We start from the raw sequence: 26190 nt of genomic DNA, 5'->3' as shown, positions 1-26190 counted from the left end.
TTTGGGACCCATTGTCTCTTGTTAATTCTCCGACTTATGCAATTTCTGGTTATCTTGCGAGAATTTTGTCGCCTGTTGTTGGGAATACTGATTACATTCCTGCGAATTTGCGGATTTCATAAGAGATAAAACTCTTAACGCTTGTGAAAAATTAGTATCTTTCGACGTTGTTTCGCTATTCACTAAAATCCCAGTTGATCTTGCGGTTAAGGTTGCGGAGGAGAGACTCAGAGAAGATTCTTCCCTGGGACAAAGAACTTCTTTTCCTGTGAAGGATATTATTCATCTGCTGTCTTTTTGCCTCAAAACCACGCAATTTACATATAACGGCACCTATTATCAACAAGTTTTTGGTACAGCGATGGGATCGCCCGCCTTTGCTGTCATTGCTAACATGGTAATAGAAGACGTGGAACAAAGGGCCTTAGCCACTTCACCGGTTAAACCCTTTTTCTGGAAACGATATGTATCTTGACTTGTTTAAGGCGTAAATCACAGTCGGTTTGCTTTTCACTTGAATTTTGCAATCCCGACTTTCGATTCCGGAAAAATGAAGAGCTAAGCAACTCTAAAAAAATTTCGTTCTAGATTTCTATATTTTTAGAGTCAGCTGTAGTTCTTTTAGCGTTTATTATATATATTCAATCGCCTCATTTCACGTGAAAAAGGCATGTAGGAAAACACTGAGCTTCGAAAAACAGCCAAGTTAAGGCTAATGTGTTTACCATGCTTAAATATTAATAATTAGGGCCCCTCGTTTAGGAGACCTTTTTCCAGAAAATCCAGGCGTTAAAATAATTCTGTTTTCCGTTCGAAGTGTTTTTTTTTCCTATTTTATTTAACAAATGAACTCGGGATGAATTTAATTAAATTCGAAGCGAACGGCAGGTGAAATGTTGTGTTGGTGTCTCTGTCCCCCCCACGTCTCTGCGAAAGGTACATCCAGACAACCTGCATGGAAAAACTGACCACAGCTATCGCATCAAATTCAAAAAAAAAAATCTTTAAAACTAAACTGATGAGCAGCACTCTACGAACGGTAGTCGTAAAATTTCTTTATTCTCCGACGCGTTTCGTTTAACTGTCGTAGACTTCTTCGGGGAGTTTTACAATTTAACACTAAACACCTGTATTTACAAGCCATAGTTAGTGGCTATACGGGGGCCAATGACCATAAAGGCTTGGCCGGACCTACGAATAGGAAAAGGTGAAGTTGCGGAAAATTTGAAAATTTTTTGGGCAAGGTGGGAGAATTCATTAGGGGACCACGGTTTTGGTTTTCTGTTTTCGTCACGCAGCAAGTTACAAAACGTAAATATAATTCTTCTCAGTGCCTTTCCGGATGCCACTGATGCCTTTCCCCATGCCTCCATTGTTTAATACAGCAGTAAAAGATATATGAGCCATCAACACTTTTGAAAAATTGTTTCACATTTTATTTAGCGAAGTATACTGTTGATATTTCGGCTTTACAACACTATTGTTTTCCGCAATTATAACTGATATGTCTCTATATGAGGTATTAAATTTGTTTCCCCGCTGACCACTCGTATTTCGCTCCTTTCTTCATCGGATCATCCCCCACTCGTCGCCCGTGATGTAATACCACTCTGGTAACTCCCGACTGCAACGAGGTGCTGTATGACGTGACCAAACGGCGTCGCTTTCGAGTCATGAGCCCTCTACTCCGTCGTAGTATCTTCTGTCGCAAACTCGCGATCTTAGTTATAAGTTCGTCAATCTCAATCATCAATGGCAAATGTCTTTTTTTTTTTTAATTTACGGTTTTCTCATATATAAATTTACATTTTTTCATACCAAAGGCTGTCCATCGATGCTTTAACCTCGGAGATGACCTCAAAGGTGAGACAGGTTTGGAAAGAAGTGTAAAAATATTCATTTAATAAAAGAGGCCTGGGGTCCAAACTCCGTAGAAGATATGTGTTTAACTTGTTAAATAAACCACAACAATCGGTAAAGTAAAAAATCTGAAACTACTTATAAAATTCCAAACAAAGAGGTAACAAATTTGCATGAACGAAGGCTCAATAAAAACTAACTGCACTCCGTCAAAACAAACAACAGAGGTACGCGAAAAATTTGTTACCCCCTTGTTTGGAATTTTAAGAAGTTTCGGTTTTTTATTTTTAGCCAACTGTTGTGGTTCATTCAGTTTGGACTCTAGCCTCTTCTTCGTAAATTAATTTTTCTTACATGAGGACTCTTAATGATTAACGAAACTTTGAGGAGACTGTAGAGGAGACTGGAACGGGCGTCACCTCTTGTGCGAACGTGTTACAGGTTGCTGATGCTAATCTGATTTCAGGTAAGAATCTTTCTAAATCCTGTTTATGCACTAGTCAAGCGATTCACTAGTGCAGACTTCTGCGCATGTTGAGCTCCAAGCCTGGTATAGTCTGCATATGAGCAATAGGTCACTTAGTTCACCTCCCAAACAACATGGATATGATCTAGTATAAAAGAATTATTTTCAAATTAATAATTAAAGCTCAAGCTTGTCTCGTCGTTTTTTTGCCAACACGTTCTTCTAAACTTCCCATTAGTAGTTGATTCATATGATCGATATCAGAAGAATTGTTCAAAATCTTTGCATAACCTTGTATCTGCTGTGATGTTTACATTGATTCGGCGGCGTGGCCGATTAGTTCACAGAGTTCTGGAATTGCGCTCTGGAAGGCTTAAGTTCGAACAACAGTTGTGAGGTTGTTCTTAGGGCATACGTGTACAGAAGTAAATTTGGAAAGTTTCTGTTCAATTTACATCCATGATCTTTACGACTGAATGCACTTAAAAGTAACTTGTCACCCTCGAGGAAGCTCCATGGGGTCTTTGACCGTGTGAAAACTGGACGTGGACAAACCGCGAGTTTTTGAAATGTCAACAAACAAAACAAACATGGCGATCGCACGAACCTGAATCAAGCGGCATTGTATTAAGCGCTCTCCCTGTATTAACCGGTCGGTTTTCGAAGTCCCGAAATTTTCCCTCTTGATCACTGTAATTTTCACCTCTGTTGAGTGGTTACCTGCGGTCACCTCTATTGTGCGGCCGCGGTCTTAAATCGTCGCACACTTGTGTAGAACGGTCCACTGAGATAAAACTAACAGTACTCCTTAAAACAAAATATATTCCCTATTCAATTGTGGCATATAATGGTGTTTTTCATAGTCTATTATGATAACTCTGTTCTGTGGAACATGTATTATGGGATCACCCTCCCACTCTCTACACAGGTCCAACTGTATTAAAACGGGGTAAAACAATGCATATTTTTCATAATAGAGTCTAGAATTTACAGCAACTATACCCATACTATGCCTGAAAAAGAGGTCAACAGAAAAGAAAATACTGGGGGAAAAATTGTGAAATGGCAACAGATGCAAAAGTTAACAAATGTTCAGATATCGATCATGAGGAAGTGCTATTATGTAACATGTTGAGGGCTAAACACTGATGCATATCATAGTCTGCCTAAAACTCTATGGAGCCCCTTTACTCAGGACTTATTTTTGCAACTCATTTTGACACCACATTCTTGCTGTCATATATTTTGTTCACTGCAGTTTGCTGGTTGCAGTATACTGGACCAAGAAAGAGAAATGGATGCAGAAGATTTAATAGACATTAAGATCACACCTATTGCTGATGGTGGAAGTGAAAATGAAGATGAGGATGACCTCAAAGATTCTTTATTGGGTGGGGAAGAGCGAAGAGGAAGTGATCCTGGAATTAAACCATCACCAATGCCTGCGGTGAATGTTGTCTCTAGATTTGTCACATTTTCGTAAGTGAAATCATAGATAATGTGTTCTTCCTCCATTCAGAGAATTATTCATAATAGTGTTATGAGTAAAGAGAAGGTTGTAAGACTAAGAACTTAAGAGGGGTGTTGTTGTTAATGTTGCATTCACTTGCTGGTGACAGGAACAAGTAGGCTCATGATCTGTCTAGTTTTTTTGAAGAATGCTGTTTTGATTTTCATTGGTTTCATGATACAAATGGAACATACTGCATGAGATTACCACAAAACTCCAAAATACAGCATGAAATCGAGTAACACAGTAACATTGCAAATCTCTTTGTCCCCTCAAAATTGGAGTCCTTTCAAAGAAATCTTCATGTGCTGTCTTTTTTTCTTATTTCTGTTAACAGGTGGCTTAATCCTCTCTTGTCCCAAGGAAGTAAAAAACCTCTTGAGGCAGAGGACCTGTATGGGCTTAGAACACAAGATTCTACCGGTGAACTTGGAGATAAGCTTCAAAGGTAAATCTCTAAATGTTTTATATTACATGTATGTTAACTGATTCTTAAGAGCTCCTCTCTAGTGTGAGACTGAGAGACCAAAATTAAATATACTGGTACATGTTTATTTAATTTCAAACTCCAGATATTACATTTCTAGTGTTCTGACAACTGGGGTTGTGACAAATCATATACCAAATCACCTGATAAATTATGGAAAATAATTCTACCAAGTATTGTCACAGTGTAACCTGAATTACTTTTGGCTGGAAGCAATTACTTTTGCTAGGCACTAAACTATTAAATGGTACATATCTTTGAAGCTCCACTCAAAAATTTTGCTCTTGATATCAATTTTTTCATGAAAAAGTGTCACTAATGGCTAAATTAACTCTAACTCATTTTTATAAAATTTCTGATATTGTGCAGTTTCTCAACCAAAAAGCCTGCCAAAACAAACAGTTCAACAGCTCAAATATGTGGATCTCTTTTGGAATACATTACTGTTGCAAATTTAAAAGGTACCATGGGAAAAGTAATTGATGCAAATTTTTTCCCAAAACCATCAATATTCTAATGGTAGGACATTGAGTTTTTAGAGAAAAAAGACTAAAGGAGTGATGTCATTCTTGATGCACATGAAACTTTTTTCTTCTGGTAAATTAAAAAATTCAGGTGTAAATGTCAAGGTACTCTTGGTAGTCTTCTAAATCTAAATACTGCATTCCACCTGCCTCCCTCTGGAAAAACATGGCCTTGATAGAAAAAAACCATCAATGTTCTAATGGTAATGTAAACATAAGTTTGGGTTAAAAAGCCTTATTTATTACTGCAACATAAACAGAGCAGTTACATGTTCAAAAGGACCAAAGAAATATCCTGAATGCACATATCATTATATAATCATTGGTGGTGGGCTCATTGTGATAAGTTCAATTGCATGTGCCTATGTTTGTTGCTTCTATATAGCCAGGTAATTTATGCTGTTATGCTTCTAACAGTATTTCGTCACAGTAAGACATTAAATTTTTAAGGGACAAAGACTAAAGGAGTGATGTCATTACTGATGCACATGATGCTGTGTTCTTCTTGTAAATTAAAAAATTCAGGTATAAATGTCAAGGTACTCTTGGCAGTCTTCTTAGTCTAAATACTGCATTCCACCTGCCTCCCTTTGAAAAAACATAGCCTTGGTAGATTATAGAGTTCAGGTACTCATCAACAAGGAACCTTTTCAACACTTGTTTGTTTGTATATGAAGAGAGTGGAAGAAAGAGCGATATCTGGCAGAAGATAAGGAGAAGACCCCCAGCTTATCTCGTGCCATTGTGAAGGCATTTGGAATGGGATATTTGCGTCTAAGTGTTTTTGCAATCATAACTGTGAGTACTCTTAATTTATTCCTGAATTCTTGTTTGGGATTTTAAAGCTACATTTATGATGCAGGTATGGATTTAAATATACACAGTAGTATACCTGCAAAGATATATTTTTTCCCCATTTAGGGCTCAGGACTAAACCACAATTGGTCATAGTGTCACACACTAGAATTAATTTTTTTATTTCTTAAATATTAGTATTGGCCCAGTAAATTTGAAACATTTCAGAGTCTGTATTGTTCCAAAAAGGCAGTTACATGTATATACCACAGACATTGAAGCTGGTGCTTTTTATTTCCTCTTTTTGTGAGTATATTTATTAGTTTAAAATATCTTTAGACTGAAATGATTGTAAACTGTAAGTTTAATTGTTAATTTCCTCTCGACAAAGAACTACAGTATGTATTTTGAACAAAGAAAAAAAGATCCTTTGTAATATTTTCATCTGAAATTCATTTTAAGCTACAGCAAAAATTTGAGTGGTAATTTATTCTTTTGTAGGATGCTTTAAGAATCATTCAACCCATATTTCTTGGTCTACTCATTGGTTATTTCAATGAAGAAACCACAACAACACAGAAGGAAGCCTTTTTGTATGCTCTAGCAGTGTGTCTGTGCAGTGTCATGTCTAGCTTTCTCATGACCCCGTTCACATTTTTACGGCAGTGCTATGGTATGAGGGTTAGGATTGCCTGTACATCTCTTGTTTATGATAAGGTAATTAGGATGTAAAACTCTGTTGCATCAAGGGACTATCTTTAACTACTGCTATTCATGTCAGGATCATATGAGTGTTACATTTTGGACAAAGTTTGTGAAATGAAGCTAGAAGTAATTACATGACAGTTTGCCTTACAAAAATTCTACTGACTGGAAAATTGTATGCTATGACTTACTTGAATTGAAATAAGATCACAGTTATGTTGATCTGCATTCCTGTGTTTTATCCCAGGTGCTTAAGCTCAGCAATGCAGCATTGGCTAGTACAACTACTGGAAATATTGTGAACTTGGTTTCATCAGACACTCAGAAGTTTGACTGGGTTTGTAGCATGTCTGTTATGTGGTGCTGAATGTTATTCATGATGTATTATGTGATGTTCACATTTCATTTTCCCTTGGAAGGCTTGTTTCTTTCTCCACTACCTGGTCCTTGGTCCTTTAGAAGCTGTTGCTGTACTTGGACTACTGTGGAGAGAGATTGGTGCATCATCATTGGCTGGGATGGGTCTCCTGTTTGTCATGGTACCCATGCAGATTAAAATGGGCGATGCTCTTATGTATTTCAGGTGGATATATTTCATAGCATGTCTGTTTTAAGTGGAATTCTGTTTCTGAAACATGCTTCTAGGATAGCAAAATTATATAATTGAAATATTAATTATCTTTCTCTGTAATATTCCTTTTACCTTAACTGTGTCAGAAACAAAATGCTTACCTCTTCTTAGATCATCACAACCTTTATTTGTTCTGTAATTTGCCTTGGGCTATGCACATACTAGAACAATTTATTGCCTGACTACTCCCTAAATTGGATCCTTTGAAGTCCTGTTACTATAATGTATCTTTGATAATACTAACACCCCAATTTTTATGTTCATAAGACGCCAAGCTTCAAGTTACATTGATGAGCGTGTTAAATTGATGAATGAGGCAATTAGTGGAATGCGAGTAATAAAGTTGTACACCTGGGAGGATTCCATTTCACAATGGATCAGGAAAATAAGAAAGTAAGAACACCTGCACACAATAATAATTATTTTGGGGACCTTCTAGAAGGAAGTAGAGTTGACTTACTAGCAATCAGACACGAAACACATAGACCAAAGTACATGTATCTCATGGTCATAATTAAGTTATTTTTTTTGTTTTACCTTAAGGATTAATGAGCAATCTATCATGTATTATTGAATGTCACTTAAGCAATTACCTTTAGCTTGTTAAGGATGCAAACATACAGTACCTTCACACTGACAAAATTCATGTAAATAAGTGGAGAAAAAGTATTTATTATATTTACTGTCACTTTTTGTGTTGATTTAATCTTATTTTTTGAGTTTTTGGGATCATGTGCTGTACAATGTATTGGGGTAGAAGTGCATACACTTTGAACTCAATTAACCATGTTGATGCTATTTTTTTTCTGGATTATCTCTGAATTTTGTTTTATCGAATGTAGGGTTTTCAGTAAAAGCTAGTTACCTATGGTCTGTTGCCACTTTTGAGACCTCTCATCACTGTCTGTTTAGCTTGGGAGCAGGTCTTCTGTTTGTATTTAACCTCAAAGCACCACTGCCTATTACACCATTGGCAGCTGAGTATGAAAGAAATTGTTATGAAGCCCCTGAATGTTACTCTCTCCCATTATGAAATTATGGACTAGAGAGTAACTTGGTTCCTTAAGTGTCTAGTGGAATGATAATTTCTCTTTCCTTTACAGCACTGAACTCTCCTGGTTTCGAAAGCTGGCCTGTGTGCGTGGCTCATTTTTGTCATTCTTCTTTAGTTCTTCAGTGCTAGTGACATTTGTAACATTCATGACATATGTGTTGACTGGCCACATTTTAACTGCTCAGAAGGTCTTCACTTGCCTGTCTTTGTTCAATTCTGTTCGTATAGTAATGACGCTGTTTTTCCCTATTGCTATAACTCTTATGAATGAAGGAAGAGTTTCCATTGAAAGGATGCAGGTATGTCTAAGTTAGAAACTGTACTCTTCAGTATTATTAATTTCCTTTTAAGGGAAGCAGGGTCATATTAACACAGATGCATAGAAATGGAGCCTTTTTCTAAAAGTAAACATAATCTAATAAATGTATCACCAAAATTTGAATGCTTCCCAGGATGAAAGAAAATTTCTTTTGAAATAACATAAACAACTTGCTTTGAATTTCCAGTAGAATTTGATTCTTATAGGGAAGAGTGTAATACATGTAACATACTGGCTACCATATTGGATTTTATTTGAGGGAGACAAAACAGAGCTCTCATGTTTTTGTTTCTTCTATTGCATCATTGATCATTGATTTTGAGGATGAGAAGTGTGTTCTCATTATCTGTACCATGCAATGAACCTTTTAAAAAAAAGAGAACAAGGAAAGGTCAAAGACTAGGTCATATTTTCGGTAGATTTCTAGAAGTATTCCAATGGTTGCAGTAACTCTGAATTTTGGTGATAACTTACAGTGTGGCTGTAGTTTTTTTTTTTAAGAAGACATACAATGTCATGTAGTCTTGCATATACGTTATCCTTGGTTTGCAAATTAGGTCATAAAAGTCCAAAATAACAAGGGCTAATACAGATTTTCCACTGAAGAACAAAAGACCTCCTGAACATTAACCTTTTGGTAAGGTTTCAGCGTCATGGGGTTCTCCATTTTAAAAAAAGGGCCATTAGAGAGTGACCAGGAAAGCTGACATGTTTGTAAATTGTAATTTTATCATCTGACATTTTGTTCCCTAGGCATTAAAAACATTAAAAAATATGTGAAGATGTGGATAACTAATCACTTTAGTTGCAAAACAAGACTTCAAAATGGCCTCCCCATACTGAGCTCTATAAATTTTTTGTCTGACATTTTGGCAAACAACTCAGCAGCAAAAAACCCTGCAGACCTGAAACTTGGGCAAATTGTTTAGTTATCAGTCATCTACAATAGTTTGCCCTGCTAGCATCAGGCATTCAGTGGTTTAGATTTTGACTGCATGACAGTGCAAACCAAGGATGGTTTACTTAATGCTCACATACTTTAGTCTCTGCCCTTTTTGTATTGCGAATCACAAAACAGTAGTGCAAAATTGCAGCTTCAGTAAGAACAATGCAACTACTGTAATTTGTCAAAAGTTGTCATACTCCTTTGTTGAATCTTACTGTCAGAAAGAAAAATGATGCAGCTGCTTTTGTTTAATGATGTTATTTTCTGTGGAGTCTCACCATCCCAAAACTACAAGACACCAATATCATGCAATCCCAAAAATGCTTGAGATGGTATTTACAAGAGTGGAATGAAATCAAGGGTTCTTGTGAATAGCCACCACCTTTTTTTTTTTTTTTTTTTTTTTTTTTAGAGACTACTTCTCCTAGATGAGTTGCACTCTCATGGTTTGGTAACTTCAAATTTGAGACCAAAACCTGAAGATTGTGGTATTAAAGCTGAAAATGTGTATGCCAGTTGGAATAAGGTATGTTTTTCCACATGTCATTGAAAATTCTTACCATAGACTACATAAAATTATTGAACAACTAAAACTAGAAACAATTGAAGATAATCCCACAGCACTCTCATATTTACTTAAAATGCATATTGTGTACATGTACCTTTTTGACTATACATGTGTTAAAGTTTCACATTCATTCTATATCTTTTTGGTAACAATAATTTCTGTTACGAATTTCACAGAATTTAGTAAAACCAACCCTCAGCAACCTTAACTTTGATGTATCTCAGGTGAGCACAAAGCTGGCCCCCTATTGTCTATTTTTATATTTCACCCTTTTATTTCATTTATTTTTTTTCATCTGAAAGCATTAATTTTTTCTCAAAGGGTGAACTTCTAGCAGTTATTGGAGCAGTAGGCTCTGGAAAGGTTAGTTTATTACTTTGTGAGTCTGATGAAGACTTTTATCCCAAAATATTATTATATGAATTGGTAGTTTCTGAGAAAAATCTGAAAAAAACATGCAATTGTTATTTTCCATTTACAGTCATCTCTCTTAATGTCCATTCTGGGAGAGCTCCCTTTGACTGAAGGTCAAATTACTGTGAGGGGAAAAATTGGCTATGCATCTCAACAGGCCTGGATTTACAATAGTTCTTTGCAACAGAATATTATATTTGGCAGTGAATACGATGAAAGCAGATACAGTGAAGTGATAAAGGCATGTGCCCTACAAAAGGTATGCATGCTCTTCATTCATAACAAATTTTGGACCATTGTCTATTTTTAGTTGAGCCATGTTTTCATTAAAGACTTAATTACAGAGTTGTATTCGCTTATTATGACACTGAGAATGAGTTCTTCCCAAATGGTTGAGAGTTCTGCACTGTCAGTGACTTTGCATAAAAGTTTCTAGGACAACCCCAGTACTCCTTACAATCATTTATATGATAAATGAACAGCTTCAGGAGGGGGACTGGGTGTGAGTGTTTGTGGCCACAGGGGAAATTGTTGTGTTGTACAGTAGCTCAGGGTTTCCCTGGTTTGACATTTCTCATACCAGTTCCACTTTGAGTTTATTATTTCAAGTTTGTCTTAAAAGTTTTCTCTTTTTTTTTCTCCCAAGGATATTGATCTGTTGGCAGATGGGGACATGACTCTTGTGGGTGAGCGAGGTGTTTCCTTAAGTGGAGGGCAAAGGGCAAGAGTTAATTTAGCAAGGTTGTTTTTAATGTTTGAGGAATCTGATTTTTTAGAATTTCTTTTAACTAGAGAGTATAATTTTGTTTTAACAGCAACCATTTGTCATTCAGAGTATTCATTCAGTATTTATTCTTGTATCGCAATACCTACAGAAAAATTTGTCCAATAAAGGGAATAAATTTAAAGTTTTCATTTGGAAGAACACAAAACGTTTACTTTATAAATTATTTAACAGTTGTTTACCAAAGTGAAGGTGAATAGTGGTTGCTATTTACCAAGCCACTAAACAGCAAGGTTAATATCCACTACTTTCTCTAACACTGAGGTGAATATTTGTTTTAATATACCAAAAAGTTAGTTTATTTCTTTGGATATACCAAAAAATGGTCAGAAATTAAATTGATGATGCATGTTTTTTTCTCTATGGCAGCTTGAAGGTAGATAGTACTTGCTAATCATTTGCAAACCAGCCAATCAGCGCACTTGAAAAGTACTATTTACCTATGTGGTACATGTATATACTAACTTGGATAGTTACATCTTCCAGTTAATACATGGAAATGCTAGAATTGCTTTGTATCCCATTTTCATTCTCTATGGTTTGCTTTTTTCTCCTCATAAGTGTCATACTGTGAAATCAAATGATTGTGTTGGCTCACTCTGTTATCAACTCTTACTTTGTATTCTCAGGGCTGTCTATGCTGATGCAGATATTTACATTATGGATGACCCTCTGAGTGCTGTGGATGCAGATGTTGGAAGACATTTGTTTGACAAGTAAATTTACTATATCTTTCTGTTTTCTAGTGCTGATATATAGCTGTGTAGAAAAGTTTTATTGATTTGAAAATGTTTGTAGTGAATACATGTAGTCTTATTGTGAATAATACATACAATCATTCAACTCTCGCCTTGCAGACACCCTCTACTATGGACTTTCACCTTTACAGTATTTTGACCCATATTCTAAGAATTATAAATATCAAATGTGCGCTACAAAAGCGAAAAGAAGAGAATAGTGATAACAATACAAGAAATAACAAAACTGGAAATTTCTGAGGAGTATACAACGAAACACTGGGTCATTTAATAACCTGCCGCTATTGCGCGCATCAGTAGTGAGGCTTGATGTCTGCAGTTACCGAGCACGTAACTGTCTCCTTCATGCCCCTTTTAGTCTTGTATTTAATTTTGCCTTTTTGGGATAGTTCCATCACCTCTTTACAGTTTATGACGAAAACGTGGTATAAGATAAATTTACAAAATTCGTTTAATCAGTATCTTGACAGATGCAACCTACCAAAAACGTTCCCGATGTTTAGCTACTCGTAAGATTTCAAATGAGCTTCAAAACACCTTATTTTTTCCTAACTGAACTTTCAGCAAAGTTTCTAAAATAAAGTTTAAGAGGCTCAGAGTCATCTTTGATTATAATGCCTTTGCTCTATGTTTTGCTTGTCTGTATCTAGGTGTATTTGTGGACATTTGGCTCAGAAGCCTCGTATCTTAGTCACCCATCAGCTGCAGTACTTGAAGGAAGCTGATCAGCTGCTTGTTTTGTCAGATGTACGTATGTTATTCCATGTGTGAAAACAGGGTTTTGCCTTCACAAATGAACGGACGGACGGGGACAACTCTTAAAAACTCTTCTGGGTAAAGGCTTTCCTTGGGGGCACTCGCTGGCTGCGGGAAGGTAACCGGAATCTATTACGGTTGCTGACTATCCTTGAGAGAATGACTAACGACAACAGGGTTGGCTCCAACGTAGATTTAATCTTCAAGCTCTACTACAATTTTGACCAGAACGGACCTGGCCAGGGCTGGTTCAACCCCGTTCTCTTCCTAACTTTCTCTCACCCTAACCTAACCGCTAAGCTTTACAGAACAGTCCTATTTAAGCCTAACGTACATGGATAACGTAATGTCATGAATAATCTAAAGGATCATGTAATCTACTACACTATTGGCTAAGCAGGAATTTCGCCTTTTACAACATTAATTACTTTTAAAGAGTTCCGGTGGATAACAGTTACACAAAAGGACATGACAGGTGGCTGTTACAGTTTAACACTAATAACAACTGCTTACGGGTGACTAAGGAGAGAACTGGTAGCGTTTACGCTTTGTTGATCTAAGCTTTCTACGTGGAATATTGTATTTTTTTGAGCGTAAGCATGAAAGAACTTGATAACTAAAAATCCTATTGTTACACATGTTCATGATTTATTTAAAAACTAATTAAAATAGTACACTATTCCATAGTCAAGGGAGTGTAACGGTAATTAGTAATTAGTCCTTATTTTAGTGATATCGAAAGTGATAGTATTGCGTTAGCCTCATGATAGTAGGGGTATCAGCCGGTTTCGCTACTTGTCGAGTACGCTACCTTCGAGTTCGCGACATGTTCGCTACTTACATTCCGAATTCGCTACTTACTTCATTCTACTTCCACGATCTTTTAGAAACAACATCTTGTAGAACCAACATCTTGTTTCAAAGAAACCTGCCTCACTCAACCTGAAATGGGCGCCATGTTTTAGCATATTATCGTGGTTATCATCGAGCCCGCGCACCTTCCGTATTTTTGCCTTGCCGTGTTAAAGTGACGTAATAGTTGAACAATTGCCAAATTGTTTACCGGGGCAGTGTCTTCTTACCTTCTTCAGAGCTTAATTTGAAATAATAAATCTTGGTTGTTTTGCGGCCGTATTATTAATGAGCAGCCCATTTTAATTTGGAGTACTGTAAGTGGCCATAACTCGAGGTTTCGTTAACATATCTGTATTTCACTTTTAGCTCCCAAAACTTTTTTTACCTTCTTAAAAGTATCGTAATCTCTTCCTGCAATATTTGCAAGTAAATTACAAAAAGATGTAATGAAAGATTAGAAATGATTTTATCATCTGCTTTGGAAACAATAATTTTTTATCTTGAAGGGTGTCTGCATCGGTCAGGGTAGCTACCAAGAACTTGCTAAATCTGGCTTTGATTTTATGGCATTACTGATTGAGGAAGAGGACGATGATTCTGCCATTGAATCTGAATCTGATGAACCAGGAGTAAAGCGGTCATTTAGCCGGCTCCAAAGTCAACATGGGTTCTCCTTGGGTCGCTCAGACAGTGTTCAATCACGGTCTTCTCACAGAACAAGCTTTATGCTGGAAAGCCAGTTATCAATCATGACATCTGAAACTGAAGTATCCATTTTCGTAAGTTTTGTTTGGATGAATTGCTACCTTCTAATTAATCCCAGAACACATCTCTCAGCAACTGTGAATTTGATATTTTCTTAAAGGACGAGAATATCCTTCCTAAAGAGACTAAGCAAGAAGGTGCGGTGACACGGGACACTTATGTTCAGTATTTCAAGTCATTACACAGCCTGAGTGCCTCTCTTTTTGTGGTGCTCTTGTTTGCAATAACACAGGTAAATCAGAGTGCGTTTCGCGTTTGTGAAGTTTTTAAGTGGTTCTCAGTGGAGTGCCATAATAGTAAGGTGAAGTTAATCACAACGACCTATGAGAAAAGAAATGAAATACCGTGGGAAACCCGTGTAAACTCCAAGTGAGACCTTGTTAACGACCCTGCGCACGGGAATAACGCAAGGGACCAATTTCGGGTATTTTTTTTAATTTGCTTCTGATTGGTGTAGAGGTTGAACAATCACAGTTAATCAGACTTATGCTTTCCCTGATTTTTTCTGAAGTGAAAAATTATTCTCATGTGCAAATAGCAGATTAACAAACCTTGTTTTCACGCCTTGTTTTCAACGTATGAAGTGTTAAATCTTTCACTCATTCGTAACTTGTTGCAATGTTAATAATATATGAAGCTGAAACAATAAGTATTCAATTTAGTTTAGTTTTCAATCTATAACTTGAACAAAAGATTCACATTGCGGAAAGCCAGGATAATATAAGCTATTTAATTTAAACCTCATTTCTTCCTCAGGTTGTCTTTATGTTGTCTGATGTATGGTTGTCTTATTGGTAAGATTTCCTTCTTCACCGTTGTTGATTAATACTCAGACTGCTCCACCGCATTACACGATGACAGTAAAAATGAGAAATTTTTGCCACCCCTGGAATTTCCAGAAGTGGAATTTTCCTGCGTTGCAACTTTGAAAATATTAATTAATGGAGCCAAAATGATGGTAATGCCCGTTTTGAACGATTAGGAATTAAAAATTTTCATTTCTTTTTGGCTGTAGGTGTAATGAAGAGGAGAAGTACCTGTTGGCAACGTTTGATACACACAACACTTCCAGCTCCAGTCAAGGACAAGAACTCAACCGCGATTTGTATCTTGGCATTTACTCCGTGTTTGTGATTTGTCTTCTTTTCTTTACGTTACTTAGGACTCAGCTCTTCTTCAAACTCACTATTGTGGCGTCAAGAAAACTCCACGAGAAGATGTTTAATGCTCTCTTGCGGGCGCCATCTTATTTTTTTGACACAAACTCAATAGGTGAGAGCAAGTGTGCCTGTGTGTGCACTTTTTACGTTATCACAATGTTATAGTTATTTTGACAAATTGTCAGTAGGGACTGCGGTACTGCTTTGGTAACTCTACAGTTGTCCATATTCTGTTAAGTTATTTTAGAACACTTTTCATGCCCCAGCTTACTGAATTCCTTCAAGCAAATCTGTCATCTGTTCTTCTCTAAGGAGCAAGCAGTGTGGAAAAAGGCAAAATAAATACTTTTAATACATTGGGCACAGTTTTTTTGTACAAAATTTTATACAAAAGTCGTATTTAAATTTATTTGTGGATCAAAATAGTGTTTACACTGAGGTAGTGTTGCTAACCAGATTATTATTGTCCTATTATTAAGGTCGCATTCTAAACAGATTTTCTAAAGACATGGGATTTGTTGATGACATGATGCCGTTCACTTACTGTGATTTTCTACAGGTAAAATATTTCTTAACTAAAAGTATGCAATGACTAATATCAAACTTTAGACAGTGACACCCAACTAACCATTAACTGGGTAAGGAGGAAGCCAAAAGCAATAGCATTTGACAATGATATTCTTGGTCTCTGAAAAATTAAAAGTGTATATCTTTAAGTTTATTTTGATAGGGGCTATAGCACTAATTATGATCAATCAAAAATTTTCGCTGGCGCGTTATTGGTCTAAACGCATCATGTGACCGAATATTCCCCTTCTAAATCTGGGGGATATCGGAGAATATACCTTAAGTGATATTCCCTAACTTTCAAGCCTTACGTCCAGTTCGGAAAGCTCTGCGTTTAAAAATTAATGAAAGATGAGGAAGCGTTGTGTGTTTGTTACTGTAGATGAAACGTGTTTTTTTCTTTTGCTCATAAAATCGTACTAGAGAACACTGAAAAGTGAACATCCCAAGCCGTAAACGGTAAGCTGTTCGTAAAGATTTTTCCTGCGCGTTGCGAGCTTCGTTCTCGGAAAACTGTTCCTATCTCAGAACAGATAGTGTCCGTGGGCAAATAATCGTGCATATTTTCGCCCCAAATGGAAGCTATTGTTCATAATTATATACTTAAATCTTGTTTCTAAGATAGAAAAGAGGCAATCAATGTAATAATTATGGTGAATTTTTTCAGACTTTGTTCGTTGTTGTTGGGATTTTGGCGTTAGTAGCCAGTAACAATCCCGTTACATTTGCTGTTGTCATTCCCATCGTGGTTGTGTTCTGGTACCTAAGATCATACTACATGAAGACATCTCGGGAAGTGAAAAGAATCGAGGGAATAAGTAAGTAAATTTGTATATTTTGATCAACTCGTTTCCTTCATATAACTCAGGCGGCAAGGAAAGCGAGCTGTATTCGTGGTGATAAAGTGAGACTTCTACCATATTTATTTCCCATCATTTCTCTATCCCCCACCTCTTATGCCGGAGCTGATTAGGCATCAAGAAAGTGCGTATGAGTCAGTTTTTTTATATGGAGAAAATTAGTGCTTGAGTACAGGATGAGCCAAATGGTTTTTCGAGTACAAGTACACATTCCTGATTCTGATACAGCTCTATATTTCACCGCATGCATTATTCGGACAAAATTTTAATAGGGTTTCCATTGAAGTCAATGGGAATATATTCCACACTCATTAAATCAACAAAATGTGTTTGGTACCCTGTGTACCTTGTCTTCCATTGGCAGAGCATTTTGTTAGAAATCGTGTGTGGATATTAGTGTGATAAAGTCGTCACTGATAATAATATCTGTGCGGTATGGTGATATCATTTTACTCCAGCAAGATATCACCTCGTGAGTCGAATTGTCCAATCAAAAAATATCTTAATTGGGTGGACTAATCGAATTCGCATGTTAAAATCTTTGTGAGAAACAATCAGATGGCTGACGTCTTAATAAATAACCTTCCTCTTCAACCAAAACGGTGCTCTTCCTATAAAGGTTTTAGAAAATTCATGAGATATTTTCGCTCTCGGTTGTTCAAATGCTCCTGTTAAAATCGGGGAATATTCAGCGATATCCCTCAATTTCAAACCTGGTTCCACAGCGTACAGATAATGTCTACAGACAAATGTCCCAGAATGTTTTCAAACTAAATGGAGGCTATTGTTTACAAATTGCCCTCTCAAGCACATAAAAAAATCATGTTATTACTTGTGTACAAGGCAGCGTTTTAGCGCTCCCTCGCGTGTAGACTCGCTCATTCTTGAACATGCGATTAAATATAATTGAATAAATACGACGTCATGTTACGTATCGTTGACCAAGACTCTGCTGTTATCTTGCAGGCCGTAGTCCACTATTCGGTCATTTTTCCACCACTCTGTTAGGTCTGGACACTATTCGTGCATTTGGCGTGGAGGAGGTATTTACGGATCAGATGAACTCCTATCAAGACGCACACACAAGGGCCTGGTTTACCTTCATCTCAACTTCAGCATGGCTCTCTTACAGGCTTGACGTACTCTGTGTTATTTTCATCAGTTTTGTGGCATTAGTATCTCCTGCTCTGAAATCTTGTAAGTGTTACTTAGATTTTAGTTTCGTATATTACGTAAGCTCATTTGCGTGGTAAGCTAATATGGGAATTTTATAGAACAAAAGTCCTTCAGGACTGACTTGGACACTAACGTGGCTGTCATTCTGTTGTTTGGGTGACCGAGACGCCGCGATGTCATGCGAAAATAATCTATTGAGAATCACTACTTATGTATCTCCTTTAATTCAGTACAATCAAGGGAAAGGTTTTCCTCGGATTTTCCATAATAAGCATACATTGAGACGTAGATTCCCTTGGGTTTTATCGATATGCAGATCTGGCAATGAGCTCTTCTGTAAACACGGCCTAGGTCAGGAAAAAGTGTAAAATTTCTTTTAGGTCAGGGGAAAGTCAGGGAATTTCACTTTGAATCAGGGAAAATTTAAATATTTGACAGAAGTCAGAAAAGAAAAAATTTCAAGTAAATATGAAGTCCAGGATTTGAGGATTTCTGCAAGTGGAGGTTGGAGGCCATTATCAGGACTCTGTTTTAAATTTCAAAACCTAAGAATATGGCAGCCGTTATAAAGTGGATTTGTTGTACAAAGTTAATTAAGTTGAGCTAAACTGTTCTCCGACTATTTCACTCTTTAAGCAATATTGTCGTAACAGTATCAGGGTGAATAGCATATCCATCTAAGAGCGGTTTGGAGAATGGCCCCTGTTTTGTGCACAATGGCTTAGTGTAATGTGTTACTATTAACTACGCATGAAACAGAACTCATTTGAATTTTGCAGCTTTGAGCGCTGGTGTGGTAGGTCTTACGCTAAGCTACGCCATTAAGATATCAGGTGTGTTCCAACAGTGCGTCAAGCAAAGCGCCGAAGTTGAAAATTTGGTGAGTGCGACCAACTGGTTACTTTTCATTAGTGATGCATTGTTTGATTGTTAATCAAGGTGTAAGCGCGTTTTAGGGTGCTTAGAATTTTGGTTTTGATGTCTTCACATAGATGACGTCTGTTGAGCGTATCCTGGAATACTGTAACCTGGAATCCGAAGCCCCTAGAGAAACAGATACGAAACCTCCTGACGGCTGGCCACCTAAAGGAAGAATAGAATTCGAGAAAATGAGCTTTAGATATCACAAATCTTTACCCAGAGTGCTGCACAGCATATCGTGTTCTGTTCAACCAAGTGAAAAGGTAAACAACGCCCTTTGGACTCCTCTTTTCCTCTTTTCGTTTCTTTTATATAAAATATAAAAACTCATCTTTATTACATTTCGAGTTAAAAAAAACGGCTGTGGAATAAGGCTGAGTTTTAAATTCATAAGTAAAATATATTAGGACAATAATGAAGCCATGCCCTTTTATGATCTGTATTTGATCTATTTGTCAACATTGTAACCATTAACCTGCACTTCACGTAATATCTCTCGTTAACTTAGCCGTTTAGCTTATTTTGGTACATTGTAAGTGCTCTTCAATGATGTTTTATGGCATGAATTTATTTGACTATAGTCATGAACACCCCTGATTCAGTTTAATGTACACCAGTTCTCTCTATAAAGCCGCTTAACCATACCCCCAGAATTTTGTTTGAGAAGAATAATTTTTACGACAAGAACAACAAGAGCAGCAGCAACAACAATATGGAAGGTATTAGTATTTCAGGTGCGGAGTGTTATTGTGACAAAAACCTTCTTGGTTCATGATTTTAGATAGGTGTGGTGGGGCGCACAGGTGCTGGGAAATCGTCCTTGCTATCCACCTTGTTCCGCCTGGCAGAGCCAACTGGTGTCATACAAATTGATGGTATTAACATACAGGAAATTGGGCTGAAAGACCTGAGGAGTAAACTGTCCATCATACCGCAGGTTAGTGGCGCGGGAGAAGTGTTGGGTAAGCGTGCATAGGCATACGAAGTCTCTCACTCACCTTTGACTCATCTTTTTCAGTCCAGAGGGAATTTTGAACTCTGATGTCTATATATTTTTTCACTGAATGTTTTGTTTCCTTTTTAGGAGCCTGTTCTTTTCAGCGGCACCATGAGAAGAAACATTGATCCGTTTAGAGAACACAGTGACTTAGATTTGTGGAGAGTATTAGAGGAGGTTTGCAAATCATGTACTAATAATTGCATCATCCTAGTTTGTGGTCCTTGTTTGTATTTTTTTTTATCACCCGTAGAGACCGACTTCATGAAACAGAGAGCGGATTGTTAAATACAGTGAAAGAAACATTTTAAGGTCATTTGTGCTTGATTACAGTGATGAACGTCACATAAAATTAAGACGAATACTCCAAATTCGTACAATTTTTACAAAAAATTTCAGCTACAATTCTGCTGCCCACAACCTTATTTTCCTTTGTTATCTCGATTTACTTCGCACATTTTCACTATTAGGAAACAGCTACAAAAACTTCGATACCACAGACACCATGAAACACTCGAAGTAGCTTGGTTGATTTCTTTTAACCTTTACCTTTGAGGCACTTTTCTTAACACTGTATGTGTTGCGGTTTTTACTCTTTGAGTCCTTAGTGTCCCGACAAACATTGTTTCTTGATGCAAGTTGCGTTAATTCCCCTTATTTTGAAATTTCAGCTGTTCTATCGTAATAAATCCCTATTAGAAGGTATTTTTCCCTTAGTTCAGGCCCATTCGTCAATTTGTTTTATAAAATAATTCAAATAATACGCGCGCTCTGATTGGCCATAAAACCATTTTACATGAGCGTATGTAAACACGGTTTTCCTTCCTCTTCCATTGGTTATTTTATAAAAGAAATGTAAAATGGTTTCCGTGTTTACATAGCCTGATGTAAACACGTGGGAGGTTGGGAGAACACGAGATAAGTGTAGGAAACCACGACGCGAAGCGGAGTGGTTTCCAGCTTATCGAGTCAGGCTATGTAAACACGGAAACCATTTTACATTTCTTCAATAACCGACGTACATTATTATGTCAATATTCATTTTCCAGTATTTTAAGCATTGTAGTTATATATCCCATTTTTTTAATACGTTTTGCTAGTCATTTTACTGGGGATAAATAAGGCTTATTGTTTCTTTCTTACTAATTTAAATGTGGAACATCGACTGAAATTTTGAAAAGTATAATTTGAACCTTATTATTGTCCTTATATTACAACAAGAAGAGTTTCATTTGCTCGACTTGTTTCTCTTAGACGAGGTGGTAGATAACAGTACTAGAAATATTCTGCTAATGTTGTTAGGTGCAGTTAAAGGTTGCTGTTGAGAGCACCAAGGGAATGGATACAGAGTTTGCTGAGGCAGGCTCAAACTTCAGTGTTGGTCAGCGTCAACTAGTTTGTTTAGCTCGGGCCATTCTGAGGCAGAACAAGATTCTGGTGATTGATGAAGCCACGGCGAACGTGGACCCCAGGTTTGTGAATCACTGAATTGGATTACACCTATGTTCAGTTTATTTCTGTACATACTAACCTTTATTCTGCGGAATAACACGTATTCTTACTTATGTTGTTACTGTTGGTGTCATTTCGATCGAATTGTCGCATGCTGATAATATATTATTATTGTATTGTTACTTATAACACTAAAGTCGACCAACTTTCCTTTGCAAGCCATCTTATTCTTTGCTTCATTGTGAAATTATATGTAAAGGTGAAAACTAAGGTAAAGAAATTTTCATTTGAATGTTGAAAGCGAAACAGGGATTTCATCTGATTTATTTTGTGTCACTGAAGTTTGTGATTGGTCTAAAAAAGGTGCACTAATTTTTAATAACTCAGGTGCAAATCTTAAAATTTATAGCAACTTAGTTATTTATAGCGACTAAGCGACTTAGTGTTGAATTTTTTTTCATTACTTTTAGGACAGATGCCTTGATCCAGGCCACCATCCGAGAAAAGTTTAAGCACTGCACAGTGTTGACGATCGCTCATCGTCTGCATACAATTATGGATTCAGACAGAGTTATGGTACTGACCCACTAAGAATGAAGTCATCTTGAATTTAATGTCAGTGTCTGAGCAACTGCGCACCTACCCTTCATTAACCCAACTTTAACGCTAGCTTGTCATCAGTTGACTGTCGATGCGTTAGGGAAGGGGTAGGTGCGCAGTTGCTCAGATATTAACATTAATCCCATCAACTTTCCCTCTCTGCAGTCGAAGCATTTTCACTCGTGTTGACGAAAAGATTTAAACACGTGGCATGGCGATCGCCATTGATATGCTAACGTTATGGGAAAATCCCGTTTGACAGTTTGTGAGAACAGTGTGGGAAAATCTTGTGTTTGTTTTTTCTTAACTTCACTATTTTGCCTTTTAGGGTAAGACCTTGCTGTTTAGTGAATCCGAACAAATGGGATATATCAGTTTCATAATGCTGCTTGTGCTAAGTTCATTGTTAACCTATCAGCTGCTTTATAATTTAGTTTGTAAATAGCGCTTTATGTTTTGGATCTAATACTGTACTATAGTTCAACGAATTAAGAATGCTTTTTATCGTAATATTTCTCCGAGTGTAGTCGAAATTTCAAATTTCATACACGACAATTTAAATGAAGGTTTTTAACATTGAAACGATGTAAATTGGCTTTAAAGGCTAAGAAATAGAAACCTTTTCTTTTTCAGTTTTTCGTCGGGCTCGAGCCGTGCAGTTGACAGTTTTTGTCTTTTTCGTTTGTTCTACGAATAACTCGTCTGCGTCTCTTTGATTGACGCGTGTGAACTAAAAATAGCAGTAACGGTAATCCATAAAACTACGCAAATTAACATAGCTGATAAATCGACTATAGCATAAGCAACATCATAATCTGACAACGATCGGAAATGCACTCAAGAAACGGGCTTTTCCCCAGAAAACAATATGTTGAACTTGCTGGAAAAAATCATTGGAGGATTTTTTGAGACCAGTCCCAAAAACTGTCTTAACGGGATTTCCCCTTTATCTAAGGGGTTATTGTAAGGCCACGCCCACTATTTGAACTCTTTTTCTTTGGTGAACACCAGCGAAAATCGTTCGATTGTTCGAAGGAAAGTAGGATTTCTGGCGCTCTAAATATCACTAGTCGTGACCGAGTAAGACTCTTTCCAGTTCTCTTCAGACTAAGATATTAAATGTTTCTTTCATCTTATGCTTTCAGGTTTTAGATGCAGGGAGGCTGAAAGAATTTGATGCTCCATATACGCTCCTAAAGAACCCCAAAACAACTTTTGCTCAGTTAGTGTCTCAGACAGGACCAACAGAGGCAGGACGATTGTTCGAGATAGCTCGGCAAAAGTTTTACTCAAAGAAAGCCATACCAGAAGTAGCGGAAGAGGAGATAGACGGGCAACGTAAAGATTTTTTGGATGAGTTTTCCTCGTCTAATACCTTGACTGCTATTGTTCCTAACGGAAGTGGCATCGAGTCTCAACTCCAGTTTGAGTCCACTATATAGTTATTTAATATCTTTTTACACATCACACGTGCACAGAAATGATCTTTATAAACACCGTCAGAGCTTTGATTACGTCGTGAAAGGTTTCTATTTTTTATATCGTATATAAATTATTATAATTACATATTATAATTATTTTTACGATAATGTAGACTCAATATTAGTTTTCGGTGGCAAACTTTCCTTTCGGCGATGACGATGTAGGGCTTGACCTGCGGACACGGTCACCAGTCCGTACGCTTATCGCCCACTTTAGACTGCTCTTAGTTCACAAATTCTAATAATTAGGCTAATTTGACTTTCAAAAGATTTTCTTTCGTTAATTTAATTTCAAAATAGATTTGATCGAGAGTTATGGATTTTTTATTTCTTATTTTATTTCTAATTTTTTTTTGAAAAAATAAACTGGGTAAGTCTTTCTTAGAGTATTGAGTGGTATGTTGCTCACACCAATCAGATCGCCGCATCGAGGTATGTATCTCGCAACGACCAAGTCACGGCATTGAGGCATTTTTGCACCAATCGGAGCATCAGAGCACTGTCCCTCATATCAGTCATGTCGTGGAATTAGGGTCTCGTTACGCAATAGGGATGGAGAGAGAGCGTCGCGTGACGAATCCAAAAAACGGCTGCGAAGGAGACTACAGTAAGCGTGACACTAATGCAGTTTATTTCTCCTTTTAAAAAACTATTCCCACAACAGCAACAACAGACCTTAAACTGCCTTTGCGTAAGCTTATTTCATATAAATTGGAATGATTTTTTTTACTGTTTGATCAAGCAGCGTGTTACCAAATTGAAAATGGATTTTTGACCTCAAGTGCTTCAGATGTAGATTTATCATAAAGCAAGTAGTGTCATGATGTTCTAAACAAAGAAAACTGTTTGGTACAGTAATTATTTCTTTACTATGTTACTTAATGCAGTTATATTAGATATATAGTTTCGATATTTTTCAAAGATTTCTTATAGCATATATTGACAGCCTGAAAAGTTGAAAGAAATGTAGTTCATGCAAACTAAGTTGAAGTCAACAAATAATATTCTCCATGAAAGAAACATTTTACGATTTTGTAATTAAATTGATACACTGATACTCTACTATACTTTTGATCTATAACTAAAAGATGAGTGTGGTGTTGCAGCATGTTAATTGAGTTGGCCCTAATTAAATGCCTTTTCGATCAATTTCCAATTTTCAATGAAACACGTCAATCCTCATAATACGTCGCAAATTCAAGATGCAAGCGGTCGTGAGTGGTGTAACAGTAGATGCGCGGTGGGGGGAGAGGTGGGGCAGATTATCAACATCTTGGATTTGTGAGCGGGACATCGAGCGTTATGCTCCATGACTTTGCTGGCGAATTCCGAAGAATATCTCATAAGTCTCTATGCGGAGACGAAACGCTACATCATACCAGCAACGAAATATTTTTCATAAATAAATTTTAGCATGCTCTACTTATTAGAGAAATTTCATTGAATAATGTTGAATCTAAGAACTTTACCGTTCAAAAAATGAAGACAACAACTAAACCAAAAATGACACAGGCACTGACTAGAAGAAAAAGAACTCCGACCAGAGTGCTCCTAATGGGAGTCTAACCTACGACCTTTCGGGTGGTGCTTGAGCTTATGTTATGGTTGTTTTTTTTTTTATCAGAAATGATAATCATGATAAAAGAAAAAAACAACAACCCTGTGTTACTAAGTAGTCCTTTCTGTACGAGCGTCCCAACAAAGACTAAAAGTAAAAATACCATATGACACAATTTGATGAAAGTCAATGGTTCCATGACCTAGCTCAAGAAGTGTATGTTGTACTTTTGTGTGATATCAAGCACTTTATGAGGATAATTCACGGTCATCTTTTCGCCAATACTCTGTCAATCGGAGAGATTTTCATGTGGGTAGGAGTGGCTTTACTGAAGCTATTTGCCAGCTGGTTAGAGAAAAAAACTGTCTTTAAAGTGCCAATGACACGGAATTTTACTCTTATATGTCGTCGGCCTTATGCTCCGTACCGACTCGGAAGACGGCTGTTAATTACGAACTCATACCACTATACAAATCAGGGGAAGATAACCATTGAATTCAGCTAAAAAGAAAGCTGATTAAGGGGCCTGTTCCCACACCGTACACGATTGTTTAACAATCTTTTCGGCTGACATTTCTCAAGCGAAGAATGGCGACTTCCTTAATGTTATTAATTTCACGTTTTGAAATGTACTTATACTCCTTGTCTTTCCACATGACTACGTTTGCACCTTTCTTTTCGTATGAAAATCCGACAAATTGTATCCTACTATCGTATTTTAATAACAGTAATAAGTCATTTGTAATAAAGTTCAAGCCCTTTCCTGAGCCGACCGATATCCTGTTGCGTGAACAGTCCGAAACCTCTGGCGGATACTGCGGGTATAAACGCACGCTCGAAGGGGCCGTGTATTCTCCTAACGTAGGTTTCCGAAAATCCATCCCACGAGGCATCAATTCTCCCCTGCCCTCAAGAAAATAAAAGTAGAAACAGAAGCAATGTCACTGTGATAACAGCACTGCAACGAGGTAAATAAAGAAACACAAATTTTATTGAATTAGATGGTAGCGAATTCAAGTGCTGTGAGAAAGTCGATACGTACGAAATATTCATTTACGATACTGGTGTCAGTTATTTGCCTTTGAGCGGAATGGTAGTATGGCAAAGCTGTACTTAAACTAAATAAGATTTTCACTATCAAAGTCCCTGTTTGAGAGTAACTTGAATCAGATGACTATAAACTCACTCGGTTTGATCGGCTCGACGATCGCGACGATAGCC

The 26190-nt window shown here is 37.1% G+C and overlaps 1 protein-coding gene across 2 annotated transcripts; it reads left to right on the top strand.

The window, feature by feature from the left end:
* The first annotated feature begins 1612 nt into the window (after positions 1-1612).
* LOC131792940 (ATP-binding cassette sub-family C member 4-like) lies at positions 1613-24560 on the top strand. Of its 2 annotated transcripts, none has more exons than XM_059110351.2 (30): positions 1613-1863; positions 3585-3805; positions 4174-4284; positions 5525-5645; positions 6144-6359; positions 6595-6684; positions 6767-6930; positions 7246-7371; positions 8082-8331; positions 9710-9823; positions 10042-10089; positions 10187-10228; positions 10347-10538; positions 10926-11020; positions 11693-11779; positions 12472-12568; positions 13939-14211; positions 14298-14429; positions 14954-14991; positions 15213-15469; positions 15837-15916; positions 16592-16742; positions 17751-17981; positions 18740-18840; positions 18953-19144; positions 19663-19818; positions 19966-20055; positions 21181-21350; positions 21801-21906; positions 23076-24560. In XM_059110351.2, exons 1-30 carry the CDS (start codon positions 1852-1854, stop codon positions 23370-23372), a joined length of 4260 nt encoding a protein of 1419 aa, XP_058966334.1. In that variant the 5' UTR covers positions 1613-1851; the 3' UTR covers positions 23373-24560. The 2 variants fall into 2 exon arrangements, with proteins under 2 accessions (XP_058966334.1, XP_058966335.1); XM_059110352.2 differs by lacking the exon at positions 1613-1863 and adding an exon at positions 2268-2326.
* Positions 24561-26190: the final 1630 nt, after the last annotated feature.

Source organism: Pocillopora verrucosa, chromosome 7, assembly GCF_036669915.1.
Source record: "Pocillopora verrucosa isolate sample1 chromosome 7, ASM3666991v2, whole genome shotgun sequence".
Classification (NCBI taxonomy): Eukaryota; Metazoa; Cnidaria; class Anthozoa; order Scleractinia; family Pocilloporidae; genus Pocillopora; species Pocillopora verrucosa.
This window is presented reverse-complemented; position numbering and strand designations above follow the sequence as displayed.